Source organism: Mustela erminea, chromosome 14 (assembly GCF_009829155.1).
Source record: "Mustela erminea isolate mMusErm1 chromosome 14, mMusErm1.Pri, whole genome shotgun sequence".
NCBI lineage: Eukaryota > Metazoa > Chordata > Mammalia > Carnivora > Mustelidae > Mustela > Mustela erminea.
In genome coordinates, this window is record NC_045627.1 from 19,903,623 (window position 1) to 19,927,816 (window position 24,194).

The 24,194-nt window shown below is 43.7% G+C and overlaps 2 protein-coding genes across 3 annotated transcripts in view; one reads left to right on the plus strand and one right to left on the minus strand.

The window, feature by feature from the left end:
* Window positions 1-24,194, plus strand: part of PRKG1 (protein kinase cGMP-dependent 1) — a 1,242,789-nt gene that overhangs the window by 680,076 nt on the left and 538,519 nt on the right. The window lies entirely within an intron of this gene.
* Window positions 12,823-16,794, minus strand: CSTF2T (cleavage stimulation factor subunit 2 tau variant). The gene has a single exon (XM_032312298.1). The coding sequence runs from the start codon at window positions 16,471-16,473 to the stop codon at window positions 14,629-14,631; it is 1,845 nt and encodes a 614-aa protein (XP_032168189.1). The 5' UTR covers window positions 16,474-16,794; the 3' UTR covers window positions 12,823-14,628.

Here is a 24,194-nt window from a genome sequence, read left to right on the forward strand (position 1 = left end):
ATTTATTTGAGTGAGCTGGCTCATGTTTTCATATTGCTCTTACAGCTTCTTTGTCCATGGTTCCATTATTATTTTTATTTTTTAAAAAATTTATTTATTTGAGAGAGGTAGTGAGCGAGAGAGAGAGAGACTGCATATGTGCATGGGGGTTGGAGGGTGCAGGGCAGAGGGAGAAGGAGAAGCAGGCTCCCCACTCAATAGGGAGCCTGATGCAGGGCTACATAGAATCTGGGACTCTAGGATCATGACCTCAGCCAATGGCATACACTTAACCAACTGAGCCGCAGTTGTATTTTTTAAGCAGTAATATCAGTATCTAGTACAAATCACAGACTAAGAACTTACTATCTGTAAGAACATTTATATGGAATAACAATTTAAAAAAGGATCCTCCCTATTCCCTTCAGATTCGAGGAAGCCTTCAGAGGGTGGGGGACGACAATGTTTTCCTCAACCCTCTAGGGTCCCTGGCTAGGTCTGAAAGTTAAACTGACCAAGAGAGATTAGCAAGAGAAAAGTGTAGACATTTATTCAGTAATAGTCTTCGGTGATAAGGGGTCTTCATAAGGAAATGAAGACTGAAAGAAACAGACCTGAGTATTGTTATGCTAGTTTTGATCAAAAGTGTGGGCAGATATATATGAGTTAAGTGTAGTGAACTGAGGGAAATTGGGCAAGGTCTCTGAGTTCCTCTCAGAATGCCTTAGTCTTTTAAGATAAGCACATTCCTTTCCTCCGGGTACTGGGAGGCACCTCCCACCACAGGGCTTTATGGCCTGTTTCTGGGGTTTAGCAGAGCAGGAAGGTCACGGTGACCTTTTGCCATTTTTTCCAGACTCCTTCAGCCTAAGATATTCAATATACTGAGATGCCAAATTCTGGGGTGGTTTGTCCTGAACCTCTTTAAGAGGTATAAACCATGAAGATGATTAGGTACATTTTCAAAAAGATTTAAGAATGTAATTGCAAACCCTTACTTTTACCACTGCAATTTGATTCCTCCTATTGTAGGTATTTAAGTGACTCTTATATCACTAAAGAACTAATTTCATGTTTTAGAGACTTTGTCATCTGACCATCTGCTTACCTAAATAGAAATACTGAAATCAAAAAACATTTTATTTTATTTTATTTTCAGCAAGTAGATGACAAGGAAAAGACATTCCTACAAAGACATACAAATAGCCAGTGAATAGCACATGAATGTCATTAGCCATCAAGGAAGCGAAATCAAAGTTACAAGGGGACCCACGTGCATTTGCATGGCCACGATCAAAAGTAAATTACCCAGTGTTGACAAAGATGTGGAGAAACTGGAATCGTCATGTGCTGCTGGTGGGAGTGTAAAACGGTACAGTCGCTGTGGACAACAGCCTAGCAGCTCCTCTGAAGGGTGACATTGAGTTATCATGCGATGTAGCAGTTCTGTCCCTATGTATAAACTTCCATGCATGTGTCCATAGCATCACTATCGATAATACGCAAAAAGCAAAAATAACACGCTACAACATGGATGATTCTCTTTCTTTCTTTCTTTCTTTCTTTCTTTCTTTCTTTCTTTCTTTCTTTCTTTCTTTCTTTCTTTTTAGGATTTTATTTATTTATTTGAGAGAGGAGAGAGATCACAAGTAGGCAGAGAGGCAGTCGGGGGGGGGATGGGGGGAGGCGGTGGCAAGCAGGTTCCCTGCTGAGCAAGGAGTCCCACCTAGGGCATAGGACCCTGGGATCATGACCTGAGCCGAAGGTAGACACTTACGAGACTGAGCCACGCTGATGCCCCTTAGCAAGTACTTGATTGATGCTCTTCCTATGTTAACCACGACCCAGCCTTCCCAAAGAGGGCATGAAATGGAACGTAGGGCTGAAATCCATGTGAATGCCGGAGTACCTGAACGACCCTTGCTACCGCCATCTTCCTCCCTGAGGAGCACATCTCTCTCCTCCCCTCAGTCTTGTGGCCAAGGCTGAATATCCCACTATTAGAGGCTCTTGTCAGAGATTCAAAATACTTGGTCAGTGTGTAAATGAAGATGCCAACTGGAGTAAAAAATATTTTAAATGGCAATATTCCATGCCTCTATGGGTGTAAGTGGATTTTTCTTCTTTATTAAAATGAAACAGTGAAGGGTTTAGTGGTATGACATACAAGAGCCAGAAGACACCGTCAGTGTCTCAAGGTGAGCTTGAGAGGACACGAGTTGCTTGGGGGTTGGGAAGCAGCCATGATCATGTCTGTGGTACGGGTCTATGGCTTTGGGGGGCTTAGTGAAAAAAAAAAAAAAAAGAAAAACACAAAACCTCTCAGTACCTCCCCCAACCTGCCTTATTCCTTCTCTCCCTTGAAGAGGGAATTGGTAGAGAAACACCAATTTTATGAGTGTTTATGAGTCTCCATCCAGTACAGTGCTGGCGCTGACGGAGATGAGTTTCACGGTCATGCCTTGGCTGGTCCTGGCTGTGTCCATGGCCAGGTCATCAGTCTTTCCTCTCCACGTGAATAAATCCTGGGTGGAAGGGAAAGGACAAGGGATACAGAAAAGCCACTTTTCTCCTCTTCCCAGGATAATCCAACTGGAATTCTTCAGGAGGGGCAGCTTTGGGCCCTCGTGAAAAGCCAGGTGATGATTGCTCAAGGCTCAACCAGTTCGCATGTCCCAATGGAGGCACGAACTAGGGGGGGACTTGCTAAAACATGTTTATCTGAAAACAATGACAACAACATCCCTACCAACCAAAGATCCTGGAGCTCACCTCACTTGTAATTCACAAAGCATTCTAATTAAGTGAATTTTGTTTCCCCGCCAGGCAAACAAAGCCTCAAATAGAGGATAGAATACAAGTAGTCTGAACACATGTGAAAATGAGAGATTCCCATGTTTCAAGGTCATCCTCACAGACTCACAATGGGCCTTTGATGTCACCACTCCAAAGGCCTTGATTTGAATTTGAATTTGCGTGTGCCAGGAATCCTTCCAGTTAAATCCCTTAAACCCAATGTAAACCTTTCTTTAAGAGGAAAACAAAAATTCTAATTTGGTAAATTTACAAATGTTGATGGTTGATTTGTACCGTTCATTATGACTGGGTTCAGAGACAAAGTTGAGCATCATAAATTACAACAGGATTTTGATACCATTTCCAATAATGCGCTATTAGGGAAAAAGTTAATACAACATAAAGCTGGGCAGGCACTTTTAATGGCTTTTGTTATATAGGTCCTTTTTGGGGGAAGTGCACAAGGGTCTTTAGATGAGATTCAAAAATATTTGGCCAAATTCTTTTCTTTTTTTTTTTTTTGGCAGGGGAATTCTGTAGAGGGTTTCTTCTCACTGAAACATAAGGAGGCTTATTTTGTGCTTTCAAGATATCTTCTGTTTTCTAGATGATAAGCTGTGTGAGGTTGAGGTAGGACATATTCCTGGATTATGGGTGGAAACATTTACAAAAGGAGCTGTAGAATCAGAACATGAACTCAACATTCTTGTCGGCATCGTAAGTCTTGCCAGGAAGACTGTGAGATTTGCAGATTCTAAAACAATTCAGGTTTTATGAGAGACTTTTTGTAAAAGGTGGCATTCATCCGAGAGAGTCATTCTTAGTCACCACTTGGCTGAAAGAATTTTTGATGTGTGACATTTCTGGTGATAATACATACTAAATATAACTGTATTCCTTCTAATCAATTTGCCACAGCTTTTCCTCCACCCCTGAGAAAACAGGATCCCACATATGGACTAAATGCAAACTCAGGTGACCTTCCCATTTCAACTGTAGTATTTTATGTTCTGTTTCCTCTTAAGCCTAATGCTCACTGGATTATCTGTGAAAGAACAGGATTTCTATTTGCTTGTTTTTCAATCTGGCTTCTTAATAGAGGGGATGTCTCATTTAGTTACCTCAGACCGGGTAGGCAAAAGCGAAATTCAACTGCTGGGATTACATCAAACTAAAAAGCTTTTGCACAGAGAAGGAAACTGCCAACAAAATGAAAAGGTAACCTAATGAATGGCAGAAGATATTTGCAAATGGTATCTCCGATAAAGGGTTAATGTCCGGGGCGTGCCTCAGGGCCACGTCAGCTAAGTGTCTGACTCTTGATTTCAGCCCAAGTCACCATCTCTGGGTCCTGAGATTGAGCTCTGTGCCCAGCAGGGAGTCTGCTTAAGATTCTCTCTCTTCCTCTCCCTCCACCTCCTCCCCCTCTGCTCATGTGCGTGTGTACTCTCTCAAATAAATAAATCTTTTTAAAAAATTAATAAATGTAAATAAATAAAATAAAAAATGAGAAAAGAGAAATAACAACCAACACCACAGAAAGACAAACAAGAGAATATTGTGCAAAAATAGGGTGTTAAATTGGACAACCTAGAAGAAATGGATAAATTCCCAGAAACATAAAATTACCAAAACTGAAACAGGAAGAAATAGAAAACTTGAACAGACTGATAACCAGTGAAGAATTGAGTCAGTAATCAAAAAACTCTCCAAAAAACAAAAGATCCAGGAAGTAGATGGTGTCACATGCAAATTTAAAGAAGGATCATTACCTATTCTTCTCAAGCTATTCCAAAAAATAGAAGAGGAAGGAAAACTTTCAGATTTGTTCTACCATGCCAACATTACCCTGATACCAAAACCAGATAAAGACACCACTGAAAAACAATTCTATAGAACAATATCCCTGATGAACATACATGCAACTATCCTCAACAAAATATGCACAAACAGGATCCAGCAATACATTAAAAAAGCATTCACCACAATGAAGTGAGATTTATTTATGGGTTTCACAGGTGGTTCAATATTTGCAAATCATTCAACGGATACACCACATTAATAAGCAAAAGGATAACAGCCATATGATCATTTTAATAATGCAGAGAAAGTATTTGCGAAGTACAACATCCATTCATGATAAAAACCCTCAACAGAGTAGGTTGCGAGGGAACATAAGTTACATAATAAAGGCCATATATGAAAACCCCATAGCTAATATTCTTCTCAACTGGGGAAAACAGCTCTTTCCCCCAAGGTCGGGAACAAGACAGGGATGACCACTCTTACCACTTTAATTCAACGTAGTACTGGAAGCCTTAAGCCCAGCAAGCAGACAAGAAGAAATGAAAAAAATCCAAATTGGTAAAAAGAGGTTAAAACTTTCATTATTTGCAGTGATATAGATATGATATAGGAAGCCTGAAAGACTCCACCAAAACACTGCCAGAACCGATAAATGAATTTAGTCAAATTGCACAATGCACCATCAATATACAGAAATCTGTTGCATTTCTATACACAAATAATGAAGTGGCAGAAGGAGAAACTAAGTAAACCATTCCATTTATAATTACATCCAAAATAACAAGATACCTAAGAATAAACCCAACCAGAGAGGTGAGAGACCTGTCCTCTAAAAACTCTAGAGCACGGATGAAAATAACTGAAGACACAAAGAAATGGAAAGGCATTCCATCCTCACAGACTGGAATAATGAGTATCATGATATTGTCCCTGTTCTCCAAAGGAATCTACACATTTAAATGCAATCCTTATCAAAATACCAGCAGTATTTTTCCCAGAACTAGAACAAACCTACACAGAAGACCCCGGAGAGCCAGAGAGTCTTCACAAAGAAAAGCAAAGGTGGAAACATCACAATTCTGGACCCCAAGTTATATGACAAAGCTGTAATAATCAAAAGAGTATGGTGCTGGTACAACAATAGACATATAGGTCTGTGGACAGAATAGAAAACTCAGAAATGAACCCACAGTTATATGATCATTTAGTCTTTGACAAAGCAAGAAAGAATACCCAGTGGGAAAAACACAGTCTCTTCAACAAATGGTGTTGGGCGAACCAGACAGCAACACGCAGAAGAATGAAACTGGACGGCCTTCTTACAGCACACACACAAATAAATGTGAAATGCCTTAAATACACAAAATGTGAGATCTGGAACCATTAAACTCCTCAAAGAGAACACAGGTAGTAACTTCTTTGACATTGGCTTTAGTAATTTCTTTCTAAATATATTTCCTGAGCCAAAGAAAATACAAGCAAAAGTAAACTATTCAGATTACATCAAAATAAAAAGCTCTGGGGTGCCTGGGTGGGTCAGTCAGTGAAGCATCTGCCTTCGGTTGAGATCATGATCCCAGGGTCCTGGGTTGGAGTCTCATCATCAAACTCCTTGCTCAGCGGGGAACCTGCTCCTCCTCTCCCTCTGCTGTTTTCCCTGCTTGTGTGCTCTGTCAACTAAATAAAATCTTTTAAAAGAACTTAAAAAAATAAAACAACCGCAAAACCAAACAATTCTGATTAAAAATGGACAGGAGACATGAATAGACATTTTTCCAAAGAAGATATCCAGATGGTCAACAGACGCATGACAAGATGCTCAACGTCACTCATCATCAGGGAGATGCAAATCCAAACTGCAATGAGATACCACCTCACACCTGCAGAATGGCTACAATCAACAACACAGGAAACAGCAGGTGTGAGCGAGGATGTGGAGAAAGGGGAACCCTCCTACACTGTTGGTGGGAATGCAAGCTAGTGCAGCCACTCTGGAAAACAGCATGGAGGTTCCTCAAAAATTTTAAAATAGAACTACCAAACAATCCAGTAATTGCACTACTAGGTATTTATGCAAAGAATACAAACATATGAAATCAAAGGGATACATACACCCCAGTGTATAGCGGGATTATCTAGAGTAGCCAAATTGTGGAAACAACCCAAGTCCATCACCTGATGAATGGGCAAAGAAGATGTGGTATATATATACAAGGAAATAGTATTGAACCTTTAAAAAGAATGGAATGTTACCATTTGTAATGGCATGGACAGAGCTAGAATGCATGAAGCAAAATAAGTCAGAGAAAAATACATATGCTGTCACTCACAGGTTCTATTCAGCAGGTCTGGGGTGGCCTCATATTCTGCATTTCTAACAGGCTTCCAGGTGATGCCGATGCTGCTGGCCCAAGACACATTTCATTAGGGAGCGTTTAAAGCAACCGCAGGTCCCTGGAGCCTGTGACATCCCATCAGGGTGGGAGGAGGGGTCTAGTATGGGCTGCATTGGTATATTTCCCTGCAGGGATGGAAGGAGAAGGACTGTGGGACCCAAATTCAGATTAAATTTCCTCAAGATTTTTTCCTCCGTTATCTGAAAAAATTCTGCAAAAAAATGGAAGGTTTTGATATTATGCTTTGTTTAGGATTATGAGTTTCAGATTTAAAAAAAAAATTTTGTGTGTTTTTGTTTTTGTTTTTTCTAGAGAGAGAGAGCAAGCACATGCTTGAGCTGGAGCAGGAAGGGAAAGAGAGAAGGAGAGAGAGGCAGACTCCTCTCCCTGACTCTCCCAGTCTCCCACACCAGCTGAGCACAGAGCCCAGCTGGGGGCTCAATGTCACCACTCTGAGATCATGACCCGAGCCAAAACCAGGAGTTAGATGCTCAACCAACTGAACCACCCAGATGCCCCTAGATTTCAAAGATTTTTTTTTCAACATTTTATTTATTTGACAGTGCATGTGTGTGTGCACATGAGAGCATGAGCAGGGGTGAGGGGCAGAGGGAGAGGGTGAAGCAAACTATCTGCTGATCAGGGAGGCCATGTGGGGCTGGATCCCAGGACCCTGAGATCATGACCTGAGCCAAAGGGAGACTTTCAACCCACTGAGCCACCCAGGTGCCCCTCAAAGATTTTTTAAAAGTATTTTTCAATTATCTTGCCCCTCCCCCAAGATTTAACAATCCCTTCTTAGCTAGTTACCTTTATCAAATCTTCTCAAGACATTCGTTCTCATAGAAATAGTGTTTCCAATCCATATAAATAATGTATCGATTTCTATCTTAATATGTATGACCAACAGTACAATGGGCATCAGGTGGTTTATGAACACAGGTGACATGCATATGCATGCGTCATCGTGATGCAGGCCGGCTGGGTGCAAGAATCCAGGAGAAGGTCCTACAGGACCAGCCAAGACGGTCCTTGGCTTCCCGCAGGCCAGAAATCATGTGCACACAGGGGAAGTGGAAAGATTTTTTAGTGTGAGTGAGGGGCAGAGAACAGCAGACAGAGCATCTGGGAGGCTTAGAGAAGAAAGGAAAATGAGTCTCACCATTGCTTGGGGCTAAGGGTTTGTGTTGTAAAATGGTCTAGGTTCTATGTTCCTCCAGGAACCCGGACAGGGTCCAATCAAAGGCAAGGGCCAGGTGAACAACAGACGGTCTCCCAGGAGTCAGCCGAGGATTATTCAAAGCGAATGTCCCAAAACATGTTCGGGATCTAACTCTTCTGGGATGTTATTAGGTGTTTGAGGTCCTAGAACAAACTTCGAGAACTGACTCCCTTGCTTCCCCCTTGAAGTGGGAACAAAGCCTCTCAGTCTTATTCAGAGGCAAAATGCCGAACAGGAGTTAATGGGGCCCAGTAGAAAAAAGAGCAGAGATGAAACCTTTCTCAAATGGAGTTCTTCAGCACCCCCAACCTCAATTTTCATAGAAATCACTTTTTTTTTTTGCTGCAATCCTATTCCATAGATATGCCCATACCTAGTATCTGTGTCTGTCTCTCTCTCGGTCTGCCTGGGCCCATCCCTCATCTATGCATTCCCGCAGTCACACAGCCAGCATCAGTGTGGGAACAGACACAACTGACAGGACGGATGTTATGACGCCATATTGAAGAGTAACTCATGAGCCGCCATTATCCAGTTTGCGTTGAGTACAGAGTGATGGGTTTTGAAAAGCATTGGGAAGCACAGATTGATGGTTTAGGGGTGCTCAGGTAAGAGAGCCATTGTTTAAAAACAGGAGGAGGACAGGAGAGACCGTGGGGAGACCATTTTAACTGGGGGTGTTCAGGAAAAGCGCTCTGAGGAAAGGGGTCTAGAAGTTGAAGCCCGAGTAAAGAGAAAGAACTCACCCCTCTAGGGAAGGAGAGGGGTCGGAGGAAGAGAAACTGCCAAGTACAAAGCTCAGAGGTGAAAATGAGTTCATAAACTCCAGGAGACGAAGCTCGGCCTGAAGCCGCTTCAGCCCTGAGTTGGGGAACTGAGGGTGGGATGTGGGGTTGGCTCAGGGCCTGACAGGACATGGTAAGGATGTGAGATTTTACTCTCAAAGCAATGTAAGCCATGAGAGGTTTTAAATGAGGGAGGGCATGATCTGATATTTTGTTATTATTTTTGTAATTAGTGTGGCTTCTGTGTGGAAATTACATAGTGGAATTTTTTTAAAAATTACTTAATAACAGATAAAGATATCAAAGAACCCTGTTTCCCTATGTATCCTAAATATATGCCCATTCTAGAGCCATTAGCATTTAATATTACATATATTTCTCTTTTTAGAACTATATTTTTGAATTGAAAAATATAGTTATTTTGGCTTAATATTTATTAAAAATACAAAACATTTGTGGGAGAAAGGTACTCATGGAATTAGGATTATAGGATATTCCTTGGTTCAGTATATCTCATGAAAAGCTAGCAATAAAAAATGTGCCATGCCCTTTTTTTTTTTTTTGGTGCATTTCTTTGTTTGGGTGTTTGTATATTTGCTTGGTTAGTTGATTTGGCAAAAATAGACGTGCTGGACCTCTGGTCCAGCTGTTTTTCTAGTTCACATTTGTAAACTAAAAATTTCTATCGAATTGCACAGAGTTGTTTTCCTACAGAGGAAAACAGGAGCTGTAAACTCCAAGCGTGCCTGGGACTGGCCAAGAGGTGTGTGAATCACACCTGCTGTTAAGGCCATAGGGGAGGCTGGGCCTGTGGCCCCACTAGGAGTATATGGTGACCCTACCTGTACTCAAATTCAAAATTTTGAAACCCTTGGGCTTAAATATCTGCAGGCTTTATGGGCCCAAGGGCACAGGTCCAGGTCCCTTGTTCAAAGATATTTAGAGTTTCCAGAGAACAAAACTGACAAAATGGATGGTGGGGAGGGGAAAGCATGTGATGATGGGCCAGTGGAGAAACACAGAAGCATTTTGGATGTAGGCTTGCCTTGAGACAGGAAGCCTACTCTGTTAGTAGGTGGTGTTTGTGCTTATCCTCACAGAGCCAGGATGGTGTCTGGAAATATTTGAATTCCTCATTTATGTTGCTATGTTCTTTAACATGTGAACAAGGGTGATGTTTGGGACACAGAACATGATTTCATAGATGTTAATGCAGCAAGCAAGGCCCATATAGGCCTTTTCATCCTGTTATAAACTCAACTACAGGATTTTTAATGTGGTTCACGTTTTCCATGTTATTAAAATTGAACCTTCAAGGTAAAGGAGGTTGGGGGCTGAGTTAGAGTAGATATATCTCGGTCTGTGGAATTTCTAAGGATAAAGAGATAGATTCAAAAATATATAGGTTGTCTGATAGTCTTTCCAGGTAGCAGAGCAATGAAAGGGAGACTGAATTTGGGGTAAGATAGGTAATTAAGTGCAGAGACTAAATAGTTTTCGGGGGAACCTGCTGATTTCATGGCTTGAGGTCTGAGAGATAATCCATTCCACTTTGTGATAGACAACAAATTAGTAATCAAACAGATTCTTTTTCTAAATGACTGACCTTTGGGACCCGTGAGAATGATGTTTGCAGATTTAATGCATACTGGTTCATACAAAAGCAATTACGGCTGAGAATATTGTGCATTTTAGTCTAACTCTTAAATGATTAATTACCTGCCTTTGGCACCTACACCAACTCCTGCCAATCAAGAACTGTTATTTACCAAATACTTCAGCTTTTTTTCTAGGGTAATACTTGAGTGTTTTTATGTACAGTGTTTGATAATCTCCAAGCTTGTTATTTTTGATAATCCTATCCCAATATCACTTTTGATGTAGTGTAGGCCCTGTACTGACATAAGGGTTATACCGTGGTAGAAAAATACCAACTGTTAACATCTCATGAGAAAGGTGGTTTGTAATATGAACACTTAGAAATCTGGATTTTCAGCTAAAGGAGTAAACATTTGTTTTTGTTTTTTAAACATTTGTTTAGAAGTGTGTAAAAGCAAACGAAAATATTGGGAGATCTAGTTAAGATTTGGAATATGCGTATGTATGAGATATTTTCACAACCTTTATACCAATATCACAATATTCATACTATTAAAGTTAATAATAGCCTTAATGATATTTTTAAAGTATATTAATTTTCTTACAATGAATTAGTTCTTGACAAGGCTGGTGAGAAAAGCCAGCTCCAAGCAGAGGTCTGTCTAGAGATTAGCTGACAATTTAGTCAGAGGCTGACTCACTCTTTTGTGAGAAGACCATGAGATGTGATGGATAATTCAGTCTCCCCCACAGTGGGTTGCTGCGCATAATTACCCTTACGCCTCCTCAGATCTAAGAGAAAGGCCTGATATACTGTAAGAAATTAGGATCTGTGTGCTTAGTTAATGTCCCATCAAAGCTTGGGAAAGCAAGACGCTTTGCAAACTGAGATTATACTAAGGTTTTTGGTTTGGGTTTTTTTTTTTTTTAATTGCTGTTTTTAAGGCTTTTCTACCATTACGATTCTGGAAAGTGTTGAAAAGTCATACTTGATCTCACTTGGATTAAGTCTACCTTCATCCAGGATTCATACTGGTTTATAGCTTATCAAGTAATTCTTAAAATATAAGAGGAGAAGGGCTAATGGGCAGGCACTGATTAAAGTTGACCTTTTCCTATTCCTCAAGAAATACACTGCTGGAGAGGAATCAGCCTTAAGGAGGCATTTGTGAAGCACTGTTTCACTCCACCATCTTTAGGTATTGTTACTATGAAAGTCTTTGCGATTCCATCTGTGATTCCATATTTGGGAAAATGCAGGATGCTCCGGGTTATAACCAGTGATTATATAGTAACAGACCTAAGATTCTGATTAGAGGGGCACCTGGGTGGCTCAGTGGGTTAAGCCTCTGCCTTCGGCTCAGGTCATGATCTCAGGGTCCTGGGATCGAGTCCCGCATCGGGCTCTCTGTTTGGCAGGGAGCCTGCTTCCTCCTCTCTCTCTGCCTGCCTCTCTGCCTACTTGTGATCTCTCTCTCTCTGTCAAATAAATAAAATCTTTAAAAAGAAAAAAAAGATTCTGATTAGAGCACACAGACACTGCTGAGATCACCATCAAAAGAAATGAGGCTCTGTCCATTGGCCCTGAGATACTCAGTGAACCGGAAGTGAGGAGAACCTATTTTATAAGGTTTTTCAGAGCTAGGGAGATTGCTTCTGCTATCTGCTACTAGTTTGTTTTCTCACGTAACTCCTTGTTATAGCTCATTTTGTTCTGTGTGGAACCTTTTTTGGGGAAATGGATTCCCCCTTAAGACAGATAGAATGTGTTGTCGTTGGTCTCCTGTGATTTTGGCATAGCAAATACAGAAACGAGGGACAGTCCATGTTCGGAGTTCCCAGGCTAAGGAAAGTGGGAGTGGGGGATGCAGAGTGTGGTAAAATTGTAGGCTGCAACGTAACAAGTGCTGTCAGTTACGGAGGGGACTGTAAGATCTTCTGGGACCTGGAGGAGTTCTCTGTGGGAGACTCAAGCAAAATACCTAATATCTGGGCATGCACCAAGATGTTACTGCTGATACCAACCAGAGTAACGTGTCTTCGTAGTTGTTTCAGCTCTAGAACTACACAGATAATGGATTTAAGAAAGGGATTTCTATCCACTCCTGCAATTTTTAATTAATTAATTTATTTTTTAGTTTTGCCTTTTTCATTTAGAAGAAAGTATTCAGACTCATGGATCTCTCACGGATAGATTATCTTTTGATTAATTCGTTCATTAAAAGTAAACATCAGATACTAAAGTCATCCTTAATTTTACATTCCTTTTATTCAGTCTGCACTGAACAATGCAAATTTAACTACAACAAAGAATGTAACATCTGTTTTCAATCAGAGCCCTTCAGTGAAAGTTTTGAGATAAAACAATGGTAACTTCCAAGTAATCAAGCCAACTCTGTGAATTAATATTAACCAAAACTATCATACATGCAAAGGAGTTATCCTCCCCAATACGGAGGTGGGGAGCATATAGAAAACATGGCAAGGTGGGTATTATGAAAACAATAAAAAATATGAGTAAAACAGGTGGCAGGAAACAGCACAGGGGAAGAAAACTTTGTAAAAAAGAGTCAAATACCCATTTAAGATGCAAAAGCCTCCTAAGGGGAAAAATTCAGTTTCCAAGTTTCAGCTCTCTCCTTGTATTAAATGCTGTTTTTCCCTGTTACTAGATATTGGTTTTTCTTCTCCAGGGTAAGGCCATCTGGTTATTTGGGTGTTTATGCTTCTGTTAATTATAATTTGGTCTGACACAAATTTCTATGTGTTCATCCACATCTTTAAGGGTTGAAAATGAATTAGGTAGTAGCTCTACAGAAAATGTGGTAAGCCCCACCTTCCTACTTTTAAATCTCTCAGAGTATGTATATTAGGACTAAATGGCTTTATTATAAAAAGCAAAGTAAGTAATAACTAGTCGAGCAGAGATTTCTCTACATACCTGGGTCTCAATTATTCTGGTAACAGGGTGACAGTAAGTAGATCTGCAAATAAGAAAACTAAAAGGCATGGTAAGTGTTGGAGGGACTAAGATTTTAAGTCCTGACTCTGGCTGACCACATGGGTACCATCTGTACATGGAAGCTAGTCCCCAGGAACCTGGGAACTACACAGCATGAAGCTTTTGGCAACTTACGAGAAGTCTAATGCTGGGCAGAATTCACCCAGATCAGCTGCTGCCAACACACTGAAATCATCAGAAAGGATGTGAGGGGATTACTCAAATTCATATTCAGGGCTTGAAGACAGCTGAGAAACAAGAAGGTATTGAGAGAAGCTGAGTCTCATGGGAGCAGCCTTCAGTAACCTGGCTGATCCCAGACCTACCCCAGCTAAATCGTTCCGCTCAAGGCCAAGCCGGAATACTGCAGGTGTCTGAATGCTGGGATAAGTGAAACATCTCACCAGACGCATTCCTGGATTATTCAGGTAGCATACTTAAACAAAACAAAACAATTCTAATACCACAAGTTAATTAGCACTACTATTTTGCAATATCTTCCAAAACACTAAAATGATGCTTAACCTAATACAGCACTGTCCCCAAAATAGGACTTTGTATTTTCAAAGGCTTACCAAAACATGTATCTTGTAATTCTGAGGTAAACGTCTTTATTTTCTTACACAACCAAAAATCTTAAACTATCTTAGTACATTACCATTTTAACAGGTCAGTTTAGTCTTTACGTGCAGTTTTCACACTGTTTAACCCAGTTATTTTAAAAAATGTAGTTAACATATTGTAGACACTTTTAATATTGCTGCATATTCTTTGTAATCTTATTTGGTATAATATAACCATGTTCAGAATTATTTGTGTATATTTACAGTGAATAAAAGTGAACAGACCCACTCCTTCCTCCCCCGACCCCCCTATTAAAAATACAAACAACAACAACAAATAAAGACAAGATGCAGTGAGATAAAGTTCTGGGAGGGAAACTCTAACCATTCAACTGTGGGAATGCAGAAGTCAGCTTTCTGCATCCACTCCCCATGCTACAGAAAAACTTTAGGACTACTGTCAAACATTTCCTAAAACCTTTCAAGAAGCCCCAGTAGATTTCTGAATTTGTTCCTTTAAAATGAGAATGCTCTGCCTTTGCTCCGGGGGCAGCATGGCGATCTGATCTGCAGTCAGTTGAAGAACCTGCATGATCAGAGCTGCCTTTTCTTGATCCTGTGGAGTTACCTGGCTCTGCCCAGGACTAAAACTGCTAGGCTGGCCTCCACCCTGCTTGCCTGCCCCCTGCATGCCCACTGCTTGTATGCCTGCCCCCTGCATGCCCGCCCCCTGCATACCTGCTCCTTGGATGCCCGCCCCCTGCATGCCGGCTCCTTGTATGCCTGCCCCCTGCATGCCAGCTCCAGGATTTCCCACCCCGGAAATGCTGGAGACCTGTCTAGGTCCCTGAGGACCACCTGCCCCCATACTAATGGGCCCAGGGCCCTGGATTCCACCAGTCATAGGGCCTCTGGAACTGGGGCCAGGACCCCGTATCTCCATCCCTCTTCCATCTATGCCTCTCGCTTCCATCCCTCTGGTTTCCATCGCACAGGTCTCCATTCCTCTTCTCTCCATCACTCGTGTCTCTAAGACTTCAGTCTCCATGGCTCGAGTCTCCAGCCCTCGAGAATCTCTACTACCTCTACCATCCATAGGGAGACCTCTCTGATCTATCATGGGTCCCCTGGGCTCTCCCATCAGCAGTCTGGGATCTGCTAACGGCCCTCCCCTCATCTCATGTGAGGAAGGGCCCCGGCCGTCATGACCAGAGGCATGGTGCATGGGGGGGCCCTGATGAGGCGGGCCAAGATAGCCTCTGGGCTCTACTTCCCCAGTGACTGAAAGCAGAGTCCCTCCACGTGGGTCGTTTGGAGCATCTCCCAACAGTCCTCGAGGAGGGAGGCCCCCAGCAGTCATGGGCCCACGAGGTATAGGAGCTCTAGGATCCGACATCTGCACCTGCCCCCGCTCTAAAGGCACTGGACCGACGCCTGGCATTCCAACCTGGGGCTGCATTCCTCCACCAGGGGTTAAGGCACCCGGCCCCGGCCCGGGAACCGCGGCCGGTATGGGGCCCGGGGCCGGAATCCCGCCCTGGATAGGGGTCTGCATCAGAGGAGGGATGTCTTTGACGGGTCTTCTGGCCATGTGCTGAGGCTGTGGGGCGGGAGGGTTCTGCTGGTTGAGCAGAACATTGGGGCCGGGGCCCAGCCCCGGGCCGGGACCGGGACCAGGGCCGGGGCCGGGGCCGGGGCCGGAGACAGGCTGGGATTTGCCCGGGATCAGCGGCGTGACATGGATCTTGCGGTGCAGGATCTTCAGCGCGATCTCGGGGTCCATGATCCTCATGACCACCTGAGCCTGCAGCAGCGCGTAGGCCAGCTGCGGGTTCTGCAGCAGCATGTTCCGCGCTTCCTGGTGGCTGTTCTGCACGCACAGCTTCATCTGCTTCATGAGCTCGAACATCTGCTCCGGCGGCAGGCTGGCGACCGCCCTGGTGATGGACTCGGGCGCGTCCTCGGGGTCGATGGGGTCCCCGTACGGGGAGTCGATGATGGGCGCCGCGGGCCCGAGGCTCTTGAGCTCCTCCTTGTTCTTCTCGCTGGCGGCGTTGTCCACCCGCAGCGCCCTGCCGCTGAACTCGCGCCCGTTGAGGTTCCGCATGGCACTGAGCGCGGTCTCCTGGTCCTGGTACTCGCAGAAGCCATAGCCCTTGGGCTTGCCCGTCTCGCGGTCGTACACCAGTCGGAAGCTGACCACCGAACCCACCTCCGAGAAGATGTCCTTCAGCTGCTCCTCGGTGGCCTCGTACGGAATGTTGCCCACGAACACGGAACGCAGCGACCGATCCATCGCCGGGTCTCTCACCGCCAAACTCGACATGATTCCGGTTGGGCACACGGCGGAGAGCCGATCCCTCCCGGAGTCGTCCTCTGGCGACCCACACTTCCGCTGAGCAACGGAAGCGGCTCTAGGCCCCGGGCGGAAACCTCAGCGACGCGACCGAATCGTTCCGGCCGTCCGCGGACGTCGTACCGCCTCTGCGTTCCCCTCTCTACCTCAGCCAGTGCTTTCGGCCGCTGGACTTTCGTAACTCCGCCAGCTCCTTGTCACCAAAGGCAACGATTCCTTTCTCGTCTCTTATTCTGAAGACTTCCCATGGCGAGCCGCCACGACCGCCAGAGAAAGTTTAGCGCGGACTAACCACAGTAAAAATGGCCGCAGGGGCTTCACTGTGGGGACCGGGAGCGACCGCCTCCTTTGACGTCAGTCAGGGGCGCTTTTGCTTCCGTTTGCCCGGCGGGAAACCGCCAACCGCAAGCGGTTCTAAGATGCTAGGGTCTCCCGGCGCCGTCATTCCCGCCTTCCTCCGGTCTATTTAAGCCACGTTTAAAATCCCATTGCGGACCATTAGGGTACAAAGTGTATTCGTTTCAGGGCAGTTTGGGATTTGCACATTGACATACCGCAGCAGCAGCCCCGGTTCAGAAAGCATTTGGGGAGAAGAGCTGCCCCAGGCCCCGCGGTGGCAGGTACAGCCGCAGGCAGCGGCCCCGGCGCCGACGGTCCTGGTCCTTAACGGTGTTAACCGGTGCTGCCTGGAGTGATTCATGGCCAGGGACGTTTTGTGGCCGTAGGGTATGAATCACACGTGCCCAGCCACTCCCAGCCTGTAGGCTTAGATTGCTTCTGATTCCTGGGGACTGGTGCGATGCTCTGGCCGCGGCTGCCCCGGAGGGAGAAGCAACCTGCTGAGAATGTACTGTTGCTAGTCCAGAAGTCGAAATAGACCTGGGGTGTGGGGGTGCCCCCATCACTTAGCAGGTGATAGAAGTGAAGCGTGCAGGGCAGGAAAGGGCAAAGCAGAGTTCATTCCTCCCTCCCTTCCTCCTTCCTCTTTTCTCTCTTCCTTTCCCTTCCCTTTCCTTTCCTTCCCCTCTCTTTCCTTTCTTTCCCTCTTTTCCTTCCTTCCTTTCCCCTCTCTCTATTTTTTTCTCTTCCTATCTTCCACTAATCTCTACGCCTAATATGGGATCAAACTCACCAACTCATGAGACCAAGTGTCTCAGGCTCTCACGCCTGAGCCAACCAGGCTCCCCTAAAACCAGATTTCTTAACCATGCTGGTGCCTTCTAGCGCTGCCCCGCAGGGTAGCCCGTATCCACTGAGAGGTCCTGAGTGCTGGAAATGTAGCTGGCCTGACTGAGAAATTGAACTTTCAGTTGTTAAGGAAAAATCCACCAAGTAAATTTTAAAGATCTGATTGGTTTTGTTAAAGGGTTCATGAATCAGGCTGCACCCCCATGAGCAAGTACAGAGTCACTCCCAGGAGTTGTACAAAATGTTTTCCTGTTTGTAATAGAGAATGGAACGAGAAAGTTATTAGCAAAATAAAAGGATTCTTCCAGGGGAGTCTGTTTCCTAGGAAAGCAAGGGGTCTCATCCTGCAGATTACCTTACCTTACAGAGCAGGATGGAGAGGACCCAGGAGACAGACTCACTGGTGCTGATGGGAAGGGAAATGTCCTGACTGACCCAGTTAAAGCTACCTTCCTGGGGAGACTGAAATCGCAATTAATTGGTTATTACCTGGACTTGGAAGTTTGGTCTAAGTTTCAACATTATGGGCCTGTGGTTTTCCTTTTTTTTTAACAGTTTAATTTCTTTTTTATTTAAATATAAAAACTGGTGTCCAGGGATGCCTGGGTGGCTCAGGCTCAGGTCATGATCCTAGGGTCCTGGGATCTAACCCTGCATGGGGACTCCCTACTCAGCAGGGAGTCTCCTTCTCCTTCTGCCTGCCTCTCCCCGTTTGCACTTTCTCTCTCTCTGATAAATATATATATATATATATATATATATATACACACACACATACATACTGACACCCAGTTAAATTACTGAAAGTCTTTGTAGTATGTTTGGACAAACTTGGATATAGAATCTACTTTTGCAATGACAAATTTTATTAAGCTTAAAGGAAACATCAAGTATTTCTAGTTAAAATTTTGCATTTTAATGAGATGGCTTATATGTGTAAATACATGCAAGATTTTGAAGACTTAGTAAAGTTTTGAAGACTTAGTAAAGTAAAAATATCTCGCCAATTATAGTTTACATGCTAAAATAGTTTTTTTTTAAAGATTTTATTTATTTATTTGACAGACAGAGATCATAAGTAGGCAGAGAGGCAGGCGGGGGTGGGGTGGGGAAGCAGGCTCCCCGCAGAGCAGAAAGCCAGATGTGGGGCTCGATCCCAGGACCCTGGGATTGTGACCTGAGCTGAAGGCAGAGGCTTTAACCCACTGAGCCACCCAGGTGCCCCATACATGCTAAAATAGTTTTGATGAGGGAGCAGGAGGCTGGCTGGCTCGCCAAAAAATGATGAAGTCCCAGAACCTAAGTCAGGTTCGGTGGGGTGAGGTTCGGAGCTGATGACTAAAGAAAGAATTCTTAAGACATCTTTGGTGCAAAATGGTGGTTTATTAAAGCACGGGGACAGGACCCGTGGGCAGGAAGAGCTGCTGCCCCGGGTTGTGAGGAGTGGCTGGTTATATACACAGGAGTTGGGTAGGTGAGGACAAAGGGGTGTTCAGAAGGGCTATTGGGGCAAAGAATACTATTAGGATATAGAAGGCCTGGTTACTATCAAGTAAAGACAATTGGGAGTCTCCTGGTGGAATGTTACATTCCTGCTATCAAGCATCCTTGTTAATGAGATTTAGGTTTAGAAGAAATTTAACTTTATTTACTTTTCCTTCTACTTCCACCTCCTTCGGTTTTTTTTATGGAGGGGAGGGTGACATTAGGCTTGAGGAACTGAATTCTGTGTCTTTGGAAATTGGGCTATTGATAAGGTAACTTCTTTGTTGTAATCTCAAGGACATTTGCAAACCAAGGGAGACTCCTGTCTTGCAGGATTGTGATCTCAGCAAGTTAACTATTTATCATTTTATGGCAGTCAGGGGTGCCTGAGGAATGCTACACATATGGAGGGGAGCGGATGAAGGGGGGGTGGGTGCAAGGCGCCAGCTTTTGCTTTGTCCTCAGCCAGCCTCCTGCTCCCTCATCAGTTTTAATACTCTGGAGTAAATGTATTTTAATAATATTCATTTCATTTTTTAAAAATATTTTATTTATTTGACAGCAAGAGACACAACTGAGAGAGGGAACACAAATGGGGGAGTGGGAGAGGGAGAAGCAGGCTCCCACTGAGCAAGGAGCCCAATGCAGGGCTCAATCCCAGGACTGTGGGATCATGATCTGAGCCGAAGGCAGACACTTACCAACTGAGCCACCCAGGTGCCCCACTTAATTTTTTTAAATGTGGTTGCTTAAGGAAAATTAAGTTACATATGTGGATCGCATTTTATTTCTAAGGACTGCATTTCTCCAGAGTTTACATCTTACCTCCTAAGCAGAGAATTATTTTAGTCTACATATTCCTTTTGAGGGGATGGCAAACCTTGAAATCACATCCAAAAATTGGGTCATGTAGCTTGAGATCATAGTCCAATGAATAGGTCCGAAATGACTAGGACAGTTTAGCTACAAATAAAACAGGGCACCCGTTTACCTTTAATATTTCATCAGAACAGGCTGGACATAGCTATTCGCTGAGACCAATGATAACTTACATCACCCAATAAAATCTTCGCTCTGATGCCAGCAGGCCGGGTCCAAGGTCCCAGAGTGGCCTCCTGGAACAGCCATGGGGGGGCTTGGTTTCATGTGGGATGGAAGTCACATGTGAGCCAGCGGGAGGTGAGAGCAGCGTTTATTGAAGACATAGAGGGAACAGGTACAGACTGGGCATCTGGGAGACTCAGAGAAAAAGGAGCATGAGTCTTATCTTTGTTTGGGGTCTGGTGTTTGATGGAAGGCCATGGTCTGGTGTATGGGTCCCCTCAGGCATCCAGGAACCGTGAGAACCAAGACAAGGGCCCATGTGTCACTCCTTGGAGCCAGAGGTCCTGGCCTGGAGATGTCTAGCTCTGGTGGCTGGAATGTGCATATGACAGCTTCATCCTCTCCTGGTCCTTCCTTAGATGTTCTCTGTTCTCGAGAAATCATTGACTCCTGGTCCCTTACAGGGAACACATACATTATTTGTATTTCAAGGCTTGTGTAAAGTGAGGTGGGGGTACAGGTCTTAGCAAGAATAGGAGCAGGAAAAGGAATAGGCAGATTTTTATGGAGTCCTTCAGTTTCCCTGTCTCACTGCTCATCAAAGAAACAGAATGCCCACCCATGAGATTCTTCTGCGGCCAGTGAAGTGGGGTGGGGGAGGGGAGCTGAGGCTGGTGTCATTCCAAAAAACTACACCCAAGTCCTTGGTCTTTTTTCCATACATCTCTTTACAGAGAGAAGCCATGGCTTTTTTAGCACATTTGATGTATAATTGTGTTTTTATTAAACGTAGTCATCTGGAGGGTGGTAAGAGGCCGTTAGAATAAATTGTCAAGTTCACGAAAGGTGGCGTGGCTTTTCTGTCGTTACCTTTTTGCTGCTTGTGTTGGACCCCATGGGCCCATACTTCATTGTGCATCAGAACCACCTGGAACCATGGCCTGTTTGTCCAGGTGGATGTGCCTGACCGCCTCCTCTCCCAAACTCAGTATTTCTGGAGTGGGAATGGAGAGTTTGCATTTCGGACTGGTTTTCAGGTTAGGCTGATATCCGTGGTCTTGGGAGCCCACTTTAAAAATCATTGATCTGAACAAATGGACTTTAAGTGCTTTTGTTTTGTTGTCTTCATTTTCCATATGTATTGAGTACACTCTGTTAAAAGGTATGAGATATGCGTGGTCTTTAAAGAAAACCTACTATCTTCATGCTGCCCTAACAGAGCTAGTACCTGCTGACCCCACACTGAAGGTACCGTGGGGAGAACAGAGTGGCTGAGGGATGCTGGCGATGAACAGGCAGGGAGAGGCCATGACTGTCAGTGTATGCTTTTTGCCGTAGTTCTCCCATATGTTCTTTAGTCCCCCATTCCAAACTGGAAGAATGGTTTGCTGTGACCCCGTTCTTAAAGAACCAGAATGACCAAGCACATAGCTCAATGCCCAGGACATGTAAACTAATATTTATTATTAGCTGAGTGGCCCAGAATTACTCAGAGCTCTTAGAAACCTGTGTATATTTCCTAGTACCAGCACATAATTTTCGCAGATCTACCTTGGAGCAACTTCCGTTTTATATTGCTGTCTTTGCTCCCAGAATGTTTACACTTCAGATAATTTGTAACATGGCATAGGATCTGAAGAAAAATGTACATGACATCTTGCATGTTTAAGTGTTTATTCTTTCTGTAAATCAAAATACCAAGTATTCTGAGAGTAAGTAAACAACCTCAGAACATACAGCCAAATGAAGGCTGTTCTTCAAACTAATTACCTTTGGGAACTATAAACTTAATCCATTGACACTTCCATTGTTCCAAATGATTTTTAAACTCCTACCCTGAAATTGTTTCAGGGCTCCATTTATAAGTCATACTGGAAAATTTGTATCTTAACTCAAAAGTACACCTCGTTTTCAACAAAGAACTACCTCTAAGGTGAGTTCTCATCATTCTTTCAACAAATAAAATGAGCATCTACCTGTGCTAAGCTCTGTCCTAGGTGCTGAGGGTACAGTGGTGAAGACCAAGTCTATCTGTCTGTCTGTCTATCTACCTATGATTTTCTCCCTTGAGTTCAGTGGTTCTCAACTTCAGCCTTCATCAGAATCCCCTCTGCCCCTCATTACAACCCAGATTACTGTACAGATACCCCACTCCCAAGAGTTTCTGATACAGCAGGTTGGAAGGAGACCCCCAAACTTTGCATTTCCCAAGACGTTCTGGGTGGTGCTCATGTTATTCATCCAGGAACCACACTCAGAGAACCTCTGGGTTAGTGGAATGTCACCATCTTTTTGTATCGACAGTGTTGTGCTGCTGTATTGCCAATGCCTAGAATACATATGGACAGAACAAAAGACTAAATATAAGGTATTTTGTTTTGACAAAGGAGAATGAAGTTCTTTCTTTGAATGGTGTTACCGCTTAGAAGGAAAATGACAATTCTACTCAAAGGTAGAAGAGTTCCCATCATCAGGAAGATAGAGAGAAGGGACGGTTTATACACAAAGGCAAGGGACTTCTTTCCAACCTAGAGGATAAAGAGAGAAGGTCAGGGAGAACTTTGTGGAAGAGCACATTTGATCTATTTCTTGAAGGGCTCATACACTTTTTTCAGAAATGCCAGTTAGAACTTTAAAAAAATTTTTTTTTAGTACCCCTCTTTGAAATTTGTCTTCTCAATCTATGGTGAATCTTATGTCCTACTCTCAATGTCTACAGAATCTTCATATTTAGATATAAGTTTTAGTGTTTGGAAATAGCTACATAACCTTTCTTTGCCAAGCCTGGTCTGAAAGGGAGTTGATTTGGTTGCGGTTGCATAAACCCTTCATTTTACACCAGAGGAATCCCCCGGCATTAAATAACATGTCCCCAGTCAGAGTGGAGACCTTGTCATTTTATTCCTAGGTCAATGAGATAGTTCCTTCATATTAAATTTTCATCAAATAAATAAGTAAGTATGCAGATAGGCTGATAAGGTCTAGATCATCAAGGGGCTGGGATTTATTTTTTATTTTTATTTTTTAAAGATTTTATTTATTTATTTGACAGACAGAGATCACAAGTAGGCAGAGAGGCAGGCAGAGAGAGAGAGAGAGAGAGAGGGAAGCAGGCTTCCTGCGGAGCAGGGAGCCCGATGCGGGGCTCGATCCCAGGACCCTGACATCATGCCCGAGCCGAAGGCAGCAGCCCAAACCACTGAGCCACCCAGGCGCCCCAAGGGGCTGGGATTTAAAGAAAGGATTATAACTTGGTATGTGAACACAGATTATGGAGAGAAATAACCAGGAACTAGAAATAGCCAAAACACAAACAGATAGAAATAGCCAAAACATTTTTTGATGTCTTCAGAGGAAACCAAAAAAGTGGTTGGTGAGTAGTGTGATTTAAGATTGTCTTTCGGGAGAGATTGTGAAAGATTTTGAGGATGAAATTTATGAGTATAAGCTTGATGTGTGAGTCGGTAGGCTTTCTTCCTTCTTTCTGACACCTGGACACAGAATGGTAACAGCAGAGGTTTAAGAACACCAGTCTTGTCCAGTCCCTTCTCTATGAGATCTCTCAGGCCCAGACTCTCCTTGTTTTAAGGGTTTTATTGTTAACTGAAGTATGTTAACAGAATACTAGTTTCACCTGTACGACATATTGCTTCAGCCATTATAGATGCTACAAAATGCCCAACGTGAAAAACGGGGTTACCATCTGTCACCAAAGTTATGGTGCTATTATTGACATATTCCCCATGCTGTGCCTCCCTGTGACTTATAACCAGAAGCATCTCCTGGTCCTCCTCACCTGTTTTGTCACCCCCTAAACCCACCACCACTACTGCTTTATCTACAGCTGTGGCTCTTTTGTTGTTTTGCTTGCTCATTTATTTTGACTTTTAGATTGCACACATAAATGAAATCATATGGTATCTCTCTCTGTCTTATTTCACTTAGCATATTACCCTCTCCAGATTCTCCCTTTT